The sequence below is a fragment of the Henckelia pumila genome, chromosome 3 (assembly GCF_033568475.1).
Source record: "Henckelia pumila isolate YLH828 chromosome 3, ASM3356847v2, whole genome shotgun sequence".
NCBI classification, from domain to species: Eukaryota; Viridiplantae; Streptophyta; class Magnoliopsida; order Lamiales; family Gesneriaceae; genus Henckelia; species Henckelia pumila.
In genome coordinates, this window is record NC_133122.1 from 177,305,007 (window position 1) to 177,321,109 (window position 16,103).

Here is a 16,103-nt window from a genome sequence, read left to right on the forward strand (position 1 = left end):
CGCAACAACAACAACAACAACAACCTGGGGGATAATTCGAACCCACCTCCAAGAATCAACCTTCGTAGAGAAGACCTTGCGGCTATTGCAGCAATAGTGGCAACAACTATACAAGGGATGAGAAACATTAACGGAAACGGCAATGGCAATCCGCCACCTCCACCACCTGCCCAGAATGGAGTCAAATTCCATTACGAGGCTCTTCGCAAGAACCGAACTGAAATGTTCAAAGGGGATGCCGATCCAGAAGTGGGACGAAATTGGATGAAAAAGATGGAGGACCAACTTCGTTTACTTGAAATTCCTGAAGCATAGAAAGTAGAGGTGATGATTCCTTTTCTGGAGGACAAAGCAAGGAAATGGTGGGAAGCCGTTTCACCTGTTATGCTAGCTATGGGAGCAATCACATGGCAGCAGTTCCGTACCACCTTTCTGAAGCAGTACTTTCCAGCTGAAGTTAAAATGCAAAAGCTGAACGATTTTGAGAATCTTACGCAAATACCAGACATGACAGTGGTGGAATACACTTCCAAGTTTAATGAGCTTGGGTCCTATGCCCCAACAATTATGGGAGACGATGATCTGAAGTTGCATCGTTTCAAGAAGGGGTTGAATAGTCGTATACAGTCGGCATTGGCAGTTTATCAGCCTGCCAACTTCGCGGATTTGATGGGAGCGGCCATCCGAGCTGAATCGGACATCAAGCGTCGTGAGAATGAATTCCACAACAAACGACCTCTGACGGGCCAATCTTCTTCACACGAACATGTGTCCAAGAGTTCGAACAATTCTGATGAATCCTTCAAGGAAACTTATGTTTCTCCAAACTGTCCACAGATCAAGCTATGCCCCACCTGCAACCTCCGACATGAAGGGGAATGTCGTCGAAACACTGGTGCCTGTTTCAACTTTGGAAAATTCGGACACCGAATTGCTCAATGTCCCGAAACCATGAAGGCAAGAACAGGACCACATACTAGTATTACTACCCAAGGCCAACCAAATGAAAATAAACCCAATGCTCGTGTCTATGCAGTTACTCAAGAAGAAGCATGCGGTGCAAACAAAGTCGTGGAAGGTACTATTCTAATCAACAATGTTTCTTTATCTATTTCATTCGATTTTGGCGCCACCCATTCGTTTACATCTAAGAGGTTCGTAAGATGTTGGAGCTTATACCTGAGTAACCAATCGCACCATTTAGCTTAGCGACCCTTAATAGTAAGTTTATCCAAGTTTCGAGGACGAAACTTCTCATAAGGTGGGGAGGATGTGAAGACCGTAAATTTTCCTAAGTTAAGGTTAAGATTTTTAATTGTTTTGTGATAATTAGTATTAGTATATTGTATGTCTCGAGATAGTGTTGGAGATAGAATATAATTTTGGGTATCTTGATAAAATATTATTAAGATAGGTGATCAAGATCTAGGTGTGGTCAAATCTTGGGAGATAGATTTGAATTCAAATTTTGAAAGTCACTATCCTAGTCAATCTCAAATTCCTATTGTGTGCCTATAAATAGAGGTTCAAAGTTTAAGGAAAATCACTCATTCTCTCTTTTAATCTCCATATTTTTGTGTAGCAGCCTAAGCAATAGAGTCAATTTCTGTCCACTTTTTTCCTTATTTTCTTTCGGTTGGTTTAGTCAACTTTTGGTTGCAAGTGGCCTAAGGGATTTTCCAACCACTTTTCCCTAGTTACACGTTGAGTTAGCCTAAGGATTTGAGAGAGTAAAATTTCTCAAGGTTTGTCAGATCACTTTCGTGAATTGGGAATAAATTAAAGAAAGAAAAGGGCTTGCTTTGGTTGGTTCACAGATTAGTGTGTTTCGAGAAGTACTTCCGAATTTCCATTGAAGTTTCGGTCCAGGCTTTGCAAGGTTATTGATTTCTGTAAACATCTACTGTAAGTGAGATTTTGTTTTAAAACCATATGTATGATTTAAAATTTCGATCGTTCATGATATTCTTTCGAATTTTGCTATGTAATTGATATTCTTGATGAAGTTGTTATAAGTATGTTTTGGCACTGTTATGACTCAAATTAAGAGTGGAAAGGGAATTTCCGAACCATGTTATGTTATGGCCCTGATGCGATGGGTAATAATAACCGTTCCATGACCTCACCCCTTAGAGGGATTACATATAGGGGACTGATCAGTTAGCCACGATTAATGAGAGGAATTTCAGTGTCTGGCCAAAGTATGTAAATCATGTCTATTTTGTTATGATGATATTATGCTTTGTTATGCTTTGTTGGGACATGAAAGAAATGTTTTGTTATGGAATATATTAGAAATTTTGAGATAAATATATATATGTATATATTTGATATGATCGATCGGCCCCCACTTGCTGAGTGTTTCCCAAAACACTCACCCCCTTACTTTTTCCCTCCCAGATGGTGAAGATGATGATGTTGAGAAACGAGAACAAGATATGTTTTGGGGATGGTGATAGAAGAATATTTTAAGGATTTAATTTCGTTATGCTTATTTTGGGATTTTTGCATTAATATTTCATTGTTAAGTTTTGAGACGCTTCCGCATTTGTTTCGTTATTTTTGGATTTATCGTGTTGTAAAGACAATGTTTTGGAATTTATTTATGATAATAGACTGGTTTGGTTTATACTGTACTATGAGACTGGTTGTTTTATAATTTTTGTAAATTTGAAACAACGCCGGTGACACGTCTCGGTCTCGGGGCATGACAATTTACCTTTAGTTTCCCTAAGGCCTCAGAAGGTAGAGTATGGTTACTCCTTTCTACTTCTTCAATGCGTTCTAGTAAATCATGTTCATGACTTACTAATTTCAACTGTTGCTTCTTCCTCTGTCTGTGAACAGAGTTCTCGAATCTGATTAAGGGATTGTCCCTTATCCAATTCTCTTGGTTTTCCATTTCGTAGAATTCTTATTGAATCCTCCAAGTCTTTTCTTTTGCCATGAACTCTATTCCTTTTTCAAGGCGTTTCCATGGTTTATGGTCTCCAGGAATTCTAGACCAAGAATGAGTTGATCCATTTCTTTTCCTGGAATTCCCCAGATTTGAACTTCCAATTCTCCAATATTTATCACTCCTTGGTAAGTTCTTTTTTCCTGTTGTTCCAAATAGTAAATCGAGTTATAAGGGAACAAGTTCCGATGACTTGTAATTTCGAATACTATTTTCACTTCTTTCCATCCTTCTGGAGATCTAAGTTTTCCTATTATAGAAAACTCTTTTTCTTCTGGTGGAATTTCTTGAATAGGAGATTTGTCCCATCTCCTGCTTGTCATTCTGTCTCCTTGGAAAGATAACCTTCGGGGTTCTATTTTAAGGTCTCTGTATAGAACCGATCTGTCTTGAATTTGAATGTCTGTTTCCTGAATTAAAGAAAACTCGATTCTTTCTGGGTATATTGCTTGAGCAACTTTCCCAAAGATCTCTGAAATTTCAATGAACTTATTTCTAATGAATAATTCAGAATGGTGAGTATTAGAAAGAGCATATGAAATTTGATACGTAATAGAATATGGCCTATTACCTTCCTTCATTAGTCTTTTTTTCTTGAAGTTTTGATGCAAAGTCAAGGCTCGACTAAAATCTCTATCACCTAAATTGTAGGCTATTCTTGGATAAATAACTCCCATAATTTTTCCTGCACATAAATTTCCCGAGATAGTTCCTAGAACTGCATCTTGTATATTCCCCATTCTTTTATCGCATACTACGATATCTATGGGTGAATCTATTTTTTCTTTAAAAGTAGCCTTGATCATAATCTGGATTGCTCCAATATGAATCCAAGACATTGTCTTTGCTACTTCTGCTTTTAATTTATGTGATTCTTCTCGAATTTCTTCAAAGAAAATTAACTGCATTTCAATTTGATTATTGGTTAATTCCATAGGGATCGCCATTTCCCTTCTGGATACCTTATAAATCAAATTATGTCTTCTTTGTCTTAGCCCTAGGTTTCCTAAGACTCTTTCAACTTGTCCTGCCGAAAATCCTTGGTACTTCTGTTATGTTGGATTTTCTCTCATAATTATTTGGACAATATTATGAGATATCGTGGTTTGACTAAAGAACCCAGCCAAACTTTCATGTGTTTCATGGCGAAACACTTCCTCTTTACTCTGATTCTGATTCTTATTCATCTTCAGAAACTTCTCGACTAAAAAATATCTCTTCTTCGTATATGCTTTCATCTGAGGGGATATCCTCAAATTGATATACTTGGACTAGATCTTGAAAGAAGACCGCATCATCCATATCTGGTGTTGCTTCAAAGAGTTTAACTCCTTTTTTTCTCGTTTTCTGGACAATTTGTAGATATATGTCCTCTTGCTCCACATGTCAAGCAGTTGCAATCCTTGAAACTTTCACTTGCTCTTGTATGAGTTCTTCTGAAAGTTCTTCTTGACGGTGTTCTTCCCTTGCTTTGTGATGAGCCTGTTGCTGGGGATGTTCTTGTAGGTCCATTTCTTCTACCTGATCTATAGGATCTGGTCTTTTGTTTGAACCAAAATGTTCTTGGTTTCCAAGAACTTTTCATTCTTTTATTATAGGGATTATTTCTGAATTTCTTCCTTTTAAATCTCTGTGATCTGTTTCCAATGATCGTTGGAAGATCATTTTCTCTACAACACAAAGGTGTACGCTTATCTATACCCCTTATTTTCTTGTAGTTCTTCTGTAATGCTGCCATATGGCACCATTCTGCTAATTTTCCTTTTAAAAAGGAGGCACGTCTTGCCAATGTGTCAAGATTGCCTAGAACATATTCTTTAATCAGCATTTCTCTCCAGGGACTTGACATTTTCGCAAAAAATAGCTGAATAGCTATATTTTCCTCGACTCCCGAATTTCATCTGTATTTAGTGAATAACATAATGTATTTATCAACTAAGCAGATATCATGTAACTCGAGGCTATAAAGAGCTTGAGTATATCTTTTTTTTTTCTCTGTATCTTGATTATTGAAATAGTCTACCCCTATGAATTGTGCTTTAAATAGGGTGACCATTCTTTCTCCAATCTCGCTGAGGGATTCTCCTGCTAAGATTGATTCCTTAGTTTCTTGCATAGTCATCTCCCATGCGATCTTAACAGATCCCATTAGACTCATTTCTAGAAGTTTAATGAATACTTCTTTATTGAGATCTAATGTCCCTGCTGCTATTCTCATAGCTGACGTCCAATCATCTATAAGATCTTCTCTGTTTTTAAAGTCCAAAACATCAAGGTTTAACATAACCCCGTAAGGATGTATTGGATCTAAAACAGTTTTTCCATAAGGATTTTGATGGAGTGAGATTTTACTCCTTCTCGATCTGGTTCCTGCTGGATGTGAATTTTCTCCAACCTGGAACTCATTATATGGCTCTTCTGTTTTAACCACATATCTTGGGGGATTCCCTATGGGTTTTTCACCCTCAGGGGAATTCATTTTTAGATCTACTACTTTGAGATTCGCAAAAAAATCCGCAAGATCTTGTAGATCCTCGAGATTTAATCTTTCTAAAGTAGTCATCAGATAGTGTTTTTCTCTAATACTGCTTTTATAAGATTAATCATCATTTCATCATTGGTTAAAGGTTTTTGTACCATTTTGGTTTTACCTTTCTGATGTAACAAAGGTTCGGTACCAAATGAGAGTGGTAACCTTTCTACTGTATTTTCTTTTCTAGAACCCGAAGTGTGTTCTAGATTTATGATTTTATTTTGAAGATCCTTTAGGTTTTCAAGAATTTTTTCTTGTTTCTTAAGGATTTCTTCAATTTGTCGAGGTATTTCATACAGCTGATTGTTGTAATATTGTACCGTCTTTTGAATTTCTCTAAGATCTCCGGAGAGTTTAGAGGAATCTGGGGTAATCTCTAAAAATTGAGAGTTAGAAATCATTTTTCTTTATCTCTTCAAAATTAAGAGCATTAATCACAACCTGTTGTAAGTAATCTATTGTGAATATATTAACTTCTTTATAGGATTTCATATGAATAAAATCCTATTGATTCAAACCTTCGTTTAAAGTCATCTTTTTAAAAATCTTCTCCTCAACAAAGAAAATCATGAATTAACGAATAATATTATGTCTGAATAATTAACCTAAGGCTCTGATACCATTTTTACGGATAATTCTTTGTACCATGAATAAGCACAAAATCTTCAGATTTTAGCATAAAGTCTTTAGATTTTAAGCATAAAAAAGCATAAATCCAGTGCAAGAATTAAACAATTAAAAATTCAAGTTTTGTGGTCCTAGAGAGCTATTGCAAAGAATCTTATGGGTAGGGAGCTAGGGCAAAGTCAAGTTTGGGTTTGGGGATTTATCACCAATTTGCTTTCCTTCTTCATGAAATAATAAAAAAAAATCGCTATTAATATTAATATTAACCAGTGTTTTCGGAACCGGACCGGACCGGCCGGTTCGACCGGAAATCGGTCGCCGAACCGGTCCGGTTCGACCCCAAAAACCGAAAAACCGGTCCAACCGGTCAAAATCGGTCAAAACCGGTTGGACCGGCCAAGAACCGAAAAACCGGTTCAACCAGTTAAATCGGTTCAACCGGTTCAACCGGTTTTTCGAATTTTTTTATTTTTTTTATTTTGAAAATTTAAATTTTTTTATTTTTAAACCTTAAATTTAATATTTTTATATATAAATACATTATTATTTGAAATTTATACTTCATTTAAAATTTTTTTAAATAATTATTGGTTTTTTAAAAAATAAATAATTTATTATTTAAATAATTTATAACTATAATTAATATTTTAAATATATTTACATATTTATTTAGCTTTTAAACTATGTTAAATATATATTTTATATCTATTTATATAATTTTTGAGTTTTTAAAATTTCAAAATATATTATTTATTATATTAAATTATATAAACGGTTTTCTGGTTAGACCGTCCGGTTAAAACGGTCCGACCAATTTGACCATTTTTTTTAAGTAAATCGGTTCGATTATCGATCCGGTTATAAAATCACTGATATTAACAATAAAAGGAAAAACTAATAAGCAGCAGGCAACAGAGGACTGGAGCCTAGGTCCCATTGATGATTCCTCAGTAATCTTTAATCTCCATTCTGCCCCCCAAACATTTATCACTCTCATGAATCCCACTTCTATACAATATATATACAGAGACAAACAAAGCTACAAGCGGGGATTGAAGCTGTTAAACAAAATCATTCCTTTATTTCTGTTTTTTCCATTTTCAATCAAAGATTTAGTGTGAGCTAGGTTCTTGATTATATTTATATCCTTGCTGCTTATCTATCAAGATTACAGAAGGGGTGAGGAGAGAAGATGGGTTAGCCAGCTTCAAGAAAATGGTGGGTGTAATGTGATTGGAAGAGGGAGATTATCGAGAAATGGAGTGAAGAGGGAAAGTGTGTGTTTCGATCGAAAACTGGAAGAGGGAAAGCATAATACTGTCAAGGGACTGAGTCTGGATCAGTTACCAGCAGGGCCGTCGCCACCGCCAAAGAAGCGCTCCTCGGCGGTGGAGCCGTCCGGCGCCGAACATGCAAGATTGCGGGAGGAAATGGGGGAGAGAAGCCATCACCACCAATCGTCTTCATCGAGATTAGGCTTACGAAACATTAATGGAGGCGAGGTTGTAGAGGTCCAAGGAGGCCGCATTCTCAAGTCTATCGGCAGAAAAGACCGCCACAGTAAAGTTTGTACAGCGAAAGGACCCAGGGACCGCCGTGTGCGGCTGGCGGCGCACACGGCCATCCAGTTTTATGACGTACAAGACCGCCTCGGGTACGACCGTCCTAGCAAGGCTGTGGATTGGCTCATCCAGAAGGCTAAAACCGCCATTGATGAGCTCGAGGAGCTTCCTGCCTGGAATCCCACCATCTGTACTTCTGAGCAAGAAGAAAAGATTGGAGAAGAGCAACAACATGAGCTCCATCAGGCTAATTTGGTGATTAGTAATGTCTCTGGTCATTCTAGTAAAAGGGGGCTGCTGGGAAGTGAAGAAGAGCAGCAGGACCTGCATCAAGTGAATGAACAAAATCTCACCTTTTTGCCGACAAATTTGGACACTGGTTCCTTCGCTGATTCCATCACGTCCTTTCCTATGGCTGCTTCTGCTCAATCCACTTCATTATCTATGGATTTTCAGAGCTTCCCAGTTCCTAACTTTCTGCCTAGAAACAGTAGCCACAGCCAAGATTTGAGGCTCTCTTTGCAGTCGTTTCAAGATCCAGTTTTGCTCCAGCAGCGGCATCAGGATCCCAACCACCAAACAGAACAAGCACAAGTTTTATTGAGTGGGATTCCGTTAGGATTCGACGATTGGCCCGAACACCAGCAGCAGCAGCTGGCAGAACTCATTCGATTCCAGAGGCTTCCTCCGGCCTGGAACACCGGTGGAGATCCCGGGAGTGCAAGTGGTGGAGCCGCGGTCGCTACTCGATCCTTGTTTAATTCGCCTCAGCCGTTGCTGCAACAGCTGCTAGGCCAAAGTCAAAACTTTTCACAGAGGGGAACCCTTCAGTCCAGTAACACACCTTCGTTTCGTGCATGGATGGACCCATCAACCATTTCAATGGCATCCGCTGAACACATTCACCATTATCCAGCAGTTGTGCCTATGTATCCGTCGGGCATCGGATTTGCCTCAGGAGTAGGTGGCTTCTCTGGGTTCTGTATTCCTGCACGAATTCGGGGTGACGTAGAGGAGCAAGATGGCTGTTCGGACAAGCCATCCTCTGCTCCTCCTGATTCTCACCGCTAGGCATTAATCATGGAAGCAATAACATCTTTGTTCTTCCATTAACAGGTCATATTCTCTAGTCCTATTTGTGTTTTTTTTTATCAAATTCACATGTTATGCACTCATTGTATATTCAATTGAACTTGCTTTGCAGGTAGCTACTCATTGTTACAAGAAATCAAGAATATGAAATTCACGTTGGAAGAACAGATGAAGTTTGAGTAGGTTTTACTCATATAACCGGCCGTGAGGTGAAGAATCAAAAGCTTAGTTTCAGGTTTTTCGGTTTCGATTCGTCGCATGATGTTATTTAGCTCATGTTTAAAGCTTTGGTTTCGTTGCTCATGAATGAACGGGCAAGTGGACTCAACTTGGTTTCAAGTTAATTGAATTCACTGGCTTTCATAATATTAGTTTCAACTTTTGTCACTTGGTTTAGAAAATCTTTGATGAAAAAGATGCCTCATTGTGATTTCTTGATTGTTAGCTTTACTGCCTTCTGATTCATATCCCTTCGGCCCCCCTCGAATTGACTCATCCTTTACATCTCCATCGCTGCCCGGTTTCGGGGGCACATAAGGAGAGAGGTCGTTTTCCATTTGTAATGAGATGACTCAAAGATAAGGACCTTTTGTAGTGGTTCACCATGTAGTAGTAGTACAAGGCTAGCTAGTAACTTGCATTTATCGCCAACCGAATCGACCTTGTTAGTTTTTTATGGTATAGATATTGAGCTCAAGCTCGACATTTTAGCCTGTGGATGCATGAAGATTACTTTTACATAAATCACTCGAACCTCGAACTGATAGCTCAGCTCTTCTTGTTGTAAGGTCCGTTTGCCTTCGTCGTCTCATCGAATGCTTGTGAATCTGTGATATTGGGAAAATCTGCAGGTCGATATAATTTGTTTTACATCAAGTTGTTGTGAATGAAAAATGAAGGTAAAGAAAACATATAACCAATCTAGAGTACAACCAAAAAAAATTATTCTTGGACATGAATTCATGGTCCCCTCCCCTGCAAATCTGCCTCAGCCTGTGGCTTAAAAAATCTCCAAGTCTAGTTGGTATTTATATCTTAAGAAGAAAGGGAGGAACAATTGGCTTGTATTGAGATGGTGACAATTGCTTGATGGTTGTTGGTACTTCTTTATGATTGATGAGAGTACCCATTAAAAGATGGAGGCAGAACACATTGTTGGGATTTTACAATGCATACTTTGATTTGATTTGATTTCTTTCTCCCCTTGGTTGAAAATTTTTACTGTTGCTCTTTTCACTTTTGCCAATGGACCACGTGGGTTCCCTCTAAAATACTAGTTTTTTTTTAAAATTTTTTTTTTTAAAAAAAATGTTGTTTTATAGGGCTTGGAAACATAAACACAAAAAAAGTTTATGTATGGTCGGTTGCTTGGTAGAACATTGGTATTTGTAACTACTAGAAAAATGTACGTGCGTTGTACTTAACAACAATTTTATTTGATTGAGACCGAAGTTATCAAATTTTGAATGTTTAGCATTTATTAAAATCAAGTGTTATACTATTTACGGGCAAGTTCAAACTTCAGTCACCATGATTCAATATCTAATTAGCTAATGAAGTGGTCATATGATCTATTTAACTTTCTTTTTTGTTATATTTGTCGGTTTCTGATCGACGGTTTTTTGTAGTGATATTATATATTTATGATTGAGTTTGATTTATTTTTTAGCTAACAATTTTAAAACAATAACATATGTTATATATTTATTGAAAACGTAAAATTTAATAACTAAAGTGTCACTTTTATATTTTGAATTAAATTTAACAATTAATCTACTTTGAATAATAAATCAATGGACACACAATTAAGATAAATTTCAATTAATATTTTTTTAAATTTAAGAAATGAATTAAATATTAACAATTAATATACTTTGAATAAATAAATGGACAAAAATTAATTACTCTTGACTAATCTAGAAAATGAAATGAAAAACCCAAAAAAACATTGGAAATGACAAAAATATTTAATCAATAGTATGTAAGATAAAGAAGGACAAATTAAAAAATTCACAATTGGAACTCATATATTAATAGAGGTGGGTTTTCGGCATACCGTATCAAAAATATTGGTATGAAAAAAATTCATATCGATACCGATATCGAAATTCTGAAATTTTGATATGCAAAAAACCCATACTAATACCATATAGATACCGAAAAAAATTCAATATACCAAAAATATATATATATATCGAAAAAATTTCGGTACGGTATCCCGAAAAGTCGATATTTTGGTTCGATATCCCAGCCCTATATATTAATATATAAGAGTAATAGATAGATAATAGATAATAGAAATAGATAATAGATAAATAATATGCATCGCTTGGTACGAAAGATGAAATATTAGTTTACTGAACAGAGAAATTGCAATCTTTAACTAAACTTTCCCCCTTCAGACCAAAAGAATAAATGAATGATTCGAACAAATGGGAGTGGATATGATTGCCCAAAGTTGATAAGTAGTATCTGAGATTGGACTATCAACCTTGAACAATGAATGAATGATCTTTCATGTGACACAAAATGCAACATCTTTTGTATGATTTTACAATTTTTGGAGATCTTTTTGTGAAATGGTTTCATAGATCTACCAAAGCCAAAAACCAATCAAAATCTCCCAGACTATAGACGATGACCAAAGATAACGGGTAAAGCAGATAAGCCAAGAGTGATGTCCACACTGGGAAAATAGTGCTGAAACTCGATAGGCATCCGATTATGACAGATACAAACAGAACCATCAAAACTTCAGCAGAAAAATTCCACGCCATGCCCCGAAAATAGATCAGTGAGAGAAGAACTGCTAATCCCAGAATGTTGTTCATGAACACAGTACCGTATATCTGCATTGGTTAAAAAAGTGGATTAATTTCAAGAAATGGCAAAATCTTTATCTTATGTAAGTAAATTCAGAGTCTTTGATTAGTTCTGTTTTCAGTCGTTTACCTCAGACAATGTCAAAGATATAGTGTGTAGCTTCTTTCTCCGGGATTCTGTGATAGCAGATACAGCTAATCTAGCATTGGTGGCGAGTGGCACAAGCACAAACGCGACGTAAAATGAAGGCAAGCTCGTAGCTTTAGAGAAGCCCCGAACACTATGTATAAGAGGCTCGGCCAGAACCCCAAGCATCACAATCCCCAGTGCCAAAAGAAATATAGCTTTCATCCATGCTAAGGCCGATTTATCGACGGACTTGTCCTCGATGAGTTTATCAGTCTGTTCCCATGTTTTCTGCACGATTGTTTGCTAGACAAGGTCAGACAATGATATAAAACTAATACACACTCGTGAATTAGAAGACTTATTGATGTTTACTTACTTGATAATTATGGTCTTCGCTCTTTTCCGAGATGGGATTTTGGTTGTAAGTTAGATTCAGCCATTTGGATAATCCCATCACAAATTCTTCCTCGTTAATCATCTGATCTCCATTTATATCAAGCTCTTCCATCATTTTGGATGCTGCAATATCAGCATCGCCAGGAAGAATTCCGACCTGGATATCGGTCACTAGCTGCTTCAATTCAGAGTATGATAGGCAGTTGTCTTGGTCAAGATCGATGTCCTTGAACAACCTGAAATCTCCGAAAATGTTTACAAATGAAAACTGGAAATTTTTCACGCAAACAACATATTTAATTCAGAATAAGATAACTCCTTTTGAAATATACCTTTTCATAGCAATGATATCAGGTGAGCCATCTTCTGTTAGAAGGCTCCCATACAAAGAGCTCTGGAGATGGTCCAATATATCTGGAACCAAGCGTTTCATCATTTCGCGCTCTTCCCTTTTCTTTTGAACCCAAGGCTTAAGAACCTGAAACCAACATAATCAAACGAATTTAAACATACAAAATAATCAAGATTCGAATACTCATCTCCTACCCCTTTTCTTGACATAGAGAAAAAATCACCTTGTACAAGTCCTTGAGTGATTTAACAGAGTGATATCTTTTATTCATCGTATCCTTGGTGTCGTCGAGCCATTTCGACATCCCCTTGACAAATTCATCCATGGTTATTTTCTGGTCATTGTCAATATCGAATTCCTGCATTATCTCTGCAGTTGTAGTATCCTTGTCCGATTCATGTTTTCTGAACTTGATTTCTTGCAGAAACTCTTTTAGCTCGGGGAAAGAGATAGCCTTATCTCCATCTTGATCTCTTTCCTCAAACAGCCTGCAAGGAAATAAGCATCCATAATTCAATCGGAGTGTAACGGAGAAGTACTAGCTAACATCCACGAGTCGGCTCGGCCTCAGACAAAATATGACTTGTTCTGTCAAAGGTACCTTCTTATGATCACCACATTTGGTGAGCCATTGTCTGTCAAGAGCTTCCCCATGGTCTGATTCTGCAAGTGTTTCAGGATGTCGACGACTAAATGCTCGTGTTTTATGTATAGTAATCGCCGCCTCTGAATCCAAGGCTGAAAGAACTGCTCAATTTGTGAAACAAAAAGAGTGTTTTTTAGACCATATTCCCAACAGATCACAAGTACAGCAAGCATTCACAAAGGGTTGCAGAGTTAGCTAACCTGATAAAAGAAGTAAGAAATCAAGAAAATGACTGAAACAACAAGAGTGATCATCAGAAACACTCGTTGTCCATCGTAGGACAGACGGAAAGTCTTCGGAATGAGGATGATCACTAATGGTATCACAGAGACAAGCATGATCCTGGCAGTGATACTCGTGCCCAAATCCGTAACCACGCCATAACCTACAACAACAAACCTGGCTTCAGTACCGATCACTATCGAACATAATCGACACCCCATATTCGCGAGAGGAATCGACCTAGTGAAGAACCAACCTGGCCATTGTGAAATCAACAATCTCTCAAAAGGGTTGTTGAATTTACTATCAGAGGGATGAGATTGCAAGTTCTTGCCAAAATGCTGGCTGCTGAGTAGAATACAGGTTCCCCAAATGAGAGTGAGGAGAAAGATGGTGGATCCCGCCAGCAATCCCACTCCCGTTAACACGAACTCCCCGGCTAGTTCTTCACTGCTCAACAACCCAGAAGCTGCAAAAAAAAAAAAATTTGTTTTGTTTTAGTTCCTAATTAAAATACTAATTTATGTACTCAGATTGATTTATGAACAAATGAGTGAGTAAAAGAACGTGTTTAATAAATTAGGCAAAAAAAGACAATTAATGAGAAAGACAGTTGTATTTTCCGACAAAATTTTACAATAGTTTACTGGACTTTTACAATATATACTGCATGAGGGCGGACCCAAGTGTAATGACATTCTCGGGTGGTCCGAAAAAATTTTAAAATTTTATATATATTAATTTTGAAAAATTTTGGATTAATTTGATAGTAGCCCGGGTGGTTCGATTCAAAATATTAAACAATTCTAGAGTTTAAAATTTTAGCCTGGATGGTTTAAAAATTCTGGTCCGCTTATTTATTGGCAAACATGTGTGAATAGTAGTTAAATAATCCAAAGATTCAATTATTCATCATCCTTTTTTCGTACTAAATCAAATAATAATTAATTACCAAGAAGAATCAATGCTTCGGGGAGTGAGCCAATGATCTGAAACACAGAGGCACCAAACACACCAGGTCCTAGGATCTTGAAAATCCTCTCCCCGCCGGATCCAACGTAGGATTCGGCATGAAACAGCAAGTATTCGTACACCATAATCAAGAACATATGCCCCCAAACAGTGGTCGAACATGGCAGAAATCCATACATCTGCTCGCACTTTTCGTCGTCCCCGTGCATTGACATTATTATTGCCCCCCCTTTCATCTGTATCACATCAGCTGAATTCATCATCATCTGAAATCCGTCTGAAATCGGCTCTGGCGGGGCCGGCCTCGACGTCCCGCCGGGGCAGTGCAGCGTCAGCAGCAGGACGAATAAAAGAGTGAAATATGAAAGAATTTGTGGCAATATTTTCATGGTGAACTAATTTGAGCTTTATTTGCAGAGGATCAGCTGTGCTTGATTGTGTTTTGTTTTTGAAATGGGATTTGTTGTTATTTATACATGCAAACTTTGGTTGACTATAATATATTTATTTGGAGTGGTTAGGCTTAGCAGCCATGGAACTTTCATGGTGTCGTCTGTACTAATAATAAGATTGACCAGTAATTTCTTGGCAACTTTCTTTAATTATATATATTATCTTTAATTACTTGAATTGGTTAAAATTTCGAATCATTGAATATAATGCAAAAATACAAAAATAAAAAAAAAAACAAAGAAACCAAAAAAATAAAAAAAATAAAAAAATAATAAAAATGAATCATTGAATGGATGCATGCGCATGCTGCGGCAACTTAACGAGGGAGGATAAAAACCACTGTTTCACATTTTATTTTACGTACACGTCTAAATTCAAGGTCTTGGTTTTCGTCAAAAAAGTTCCGTCTTCAATTATATTACAATTTACTTTTTCCACTATTTGATAAAAAGACATTATGTGCAATAACTTATTTTAAGATTCCGTTTGAGGGGAGTATTTAAAAAACGCTAGCTTTTAATGGATTATAAGTGGAAACTTTTGAGATATTTGTTTGGATTTATTTTTTAAGAATGTTTTTCAAAATATTTTTTTAAAAAAAGTATTTTTCAAAGTATACTTTCTTAAAAAAGATGTGGTTTTTGATATTTTTAGAATAATCATCAAACTTCTCAACAACAGTAAAAATATTCGGGAATTTTTTTTTTTTTTTGGTTTGTATGTTTGTTTTTTTGTGATTTTGATCATCTATGATAAATTTTCAGCTTAGGACCTGCACCTTTCAATTTTTGGCGATTTTAGTCATTTTCGTCTGGATCGCTGATTTACCACTACATACATCAATGTTACATTATCATTACATTGATGTTACATCGGAAAAAATGATTAAAATATTTTTTTTTTAAAAAAAACAAACAAAGATAACGGTTAAAATTGAAATATAACAAAATAGATAGCCAAACGTAAAAGACAAAAAAACAATTTTCGCAAAACATTTTTATACGATATTTGTCCAAAATATTTATTCTTAAAAAACAAGCTTTAAAACATTTTGTAAAAACAATTTTATAAAAATATTGTACAAATACTTGTCTAGAGTGCTTCCAATTAAACATTGGTTTTTTTCCCCCTCCAAATTTGGATATATCGTCTATCGAGTTTTTAAATTTTATAAGAACCAACCGTAAGCCCATAGCTAGGGATACATCAATTATGTGTGGAACGAACAAACATCATTTTTTTTTTCTCAAAAATGAAAAATGTGGGAGGTGAAAAAGTTGAAATGACATAAAAATCAGTATAGTGTATTTTGAGATAGTCAAAATAGTGGTAAGAATTCT

General features: G+C 36.4%; 3 protein-coding genes across 3 annotated transcripts; 2 read left to right on the plus strand and 1 right to left on the minus strand.

The window, feature by feature from the left end:
• Positions 1 to 327: 327 nt before the first annotated feature.
• On the plus strand, positions 328 to 1,209 carry LOC140890031 (uncharacterized). The gene has a single exon (XM_073297780.1). The coding sequence runs from the start codon at positions 328 to 330 to the stop codon at positions 1,207 to 1,209; it is 882 nt and encodes a 293-aa protein (XP_073153881.1).
• A 5,843-nt stretch (positions 1,210 to 7,052) lies between these two features.
• On the plus strand, positions 7,053 to 9,495 carry LOC140891507 (transcription factor TCP4-like). The gene is made up of 2 exons (XM_073300026.1): positions 7,053 to 8,794; positions 8,883 to 9,495. Exon 1 carries the CDS (start codon positions 7,547 to 7,549, stop codon positions 8,747 to 8,749), a length of 1,203 nt encoding a protein of 400 aa, XP_073156127.1. The 5' UTR covers positions 7,053 to 7,546; the 3' UTR covers positions 8,750 to 8,794; positions 8,883 to 9,495.
• A 1,767-nt stretch (positions 9,496 to 11,262) lies between these two features.
• On the minus strand, positions 11,263 to 14,762 carry LOC140891927 (sodium/calcium exchanger NCL2-like). The gene is made up of 9 exons (XM_073300626.1): positions 14,291 to 14,762; positions 13,595 to 13,807; positions 13,317 to 13,501; positions 13,072 to 13,217; positions 12,694 to 12,958; positions 12,451 to 12,596; positions 12,099 to 12,354; positions 11,723 to 12,010; positions 11,263 to 11,619 (listed from the first exon to the last, which is right to left on the minus strand). Exons 1-9 carry the CDS (start codon positions 14,697 to 14,699, stop codon positions 11,356 to 11,358), a joined length of 2,172 nt encoding a protein of 723 aa, XP_073156727.1. The 5' UTR covers positions 14,700 to 14,762; the 3' UTR covers positions 11,263 to 11,355.
• Between the last annotated feature and the right edge of the window lie 1,341 nt (positions 14,763 to 16,103).

What these genes read in the sequence shown, in the direction of transcription:
- LOC140890031 (XM_073297780.1), top strand. Translation starts at nt 328, where the DNA reads ATGATTCCTTTTCTGGAGGACAAAGCAAGGAAATGGTGGGAAGCCGTT.
- LOC140891927 (XM_073300626.1), bottom strand. Translation starts at nt 14,699, where the DNA reads ATGAAAATATTGCCACAAATTCTTTCATATTTCACTCTTTTATTCGTC. An exon ending in GCGAAGACCATAATTATCAA is followed by an intron (nt 12,011 to 12,098) that starts GTAAGTAAACAT and finishes ACAATCGTGCAG; the next exon opens with AAAACATGGGAACAGACTGA. An exon ending in TATCTTTGACATTGTCTGAG is followed by an intron (nt 11,620 to 11,722) that starts GTAAACGACTGA and finishes TAACCAATGCAG; the next exon opens with ATATACGGTACTGTGTTCAT.
- LOC140891507 (XM_073300026.1), top strand. Translation starts at nt 7,547, where the DNA reads ATGGGGGAGAGAAGCCATCACCACCAATCGTCTTCATCGAGATTAGGC.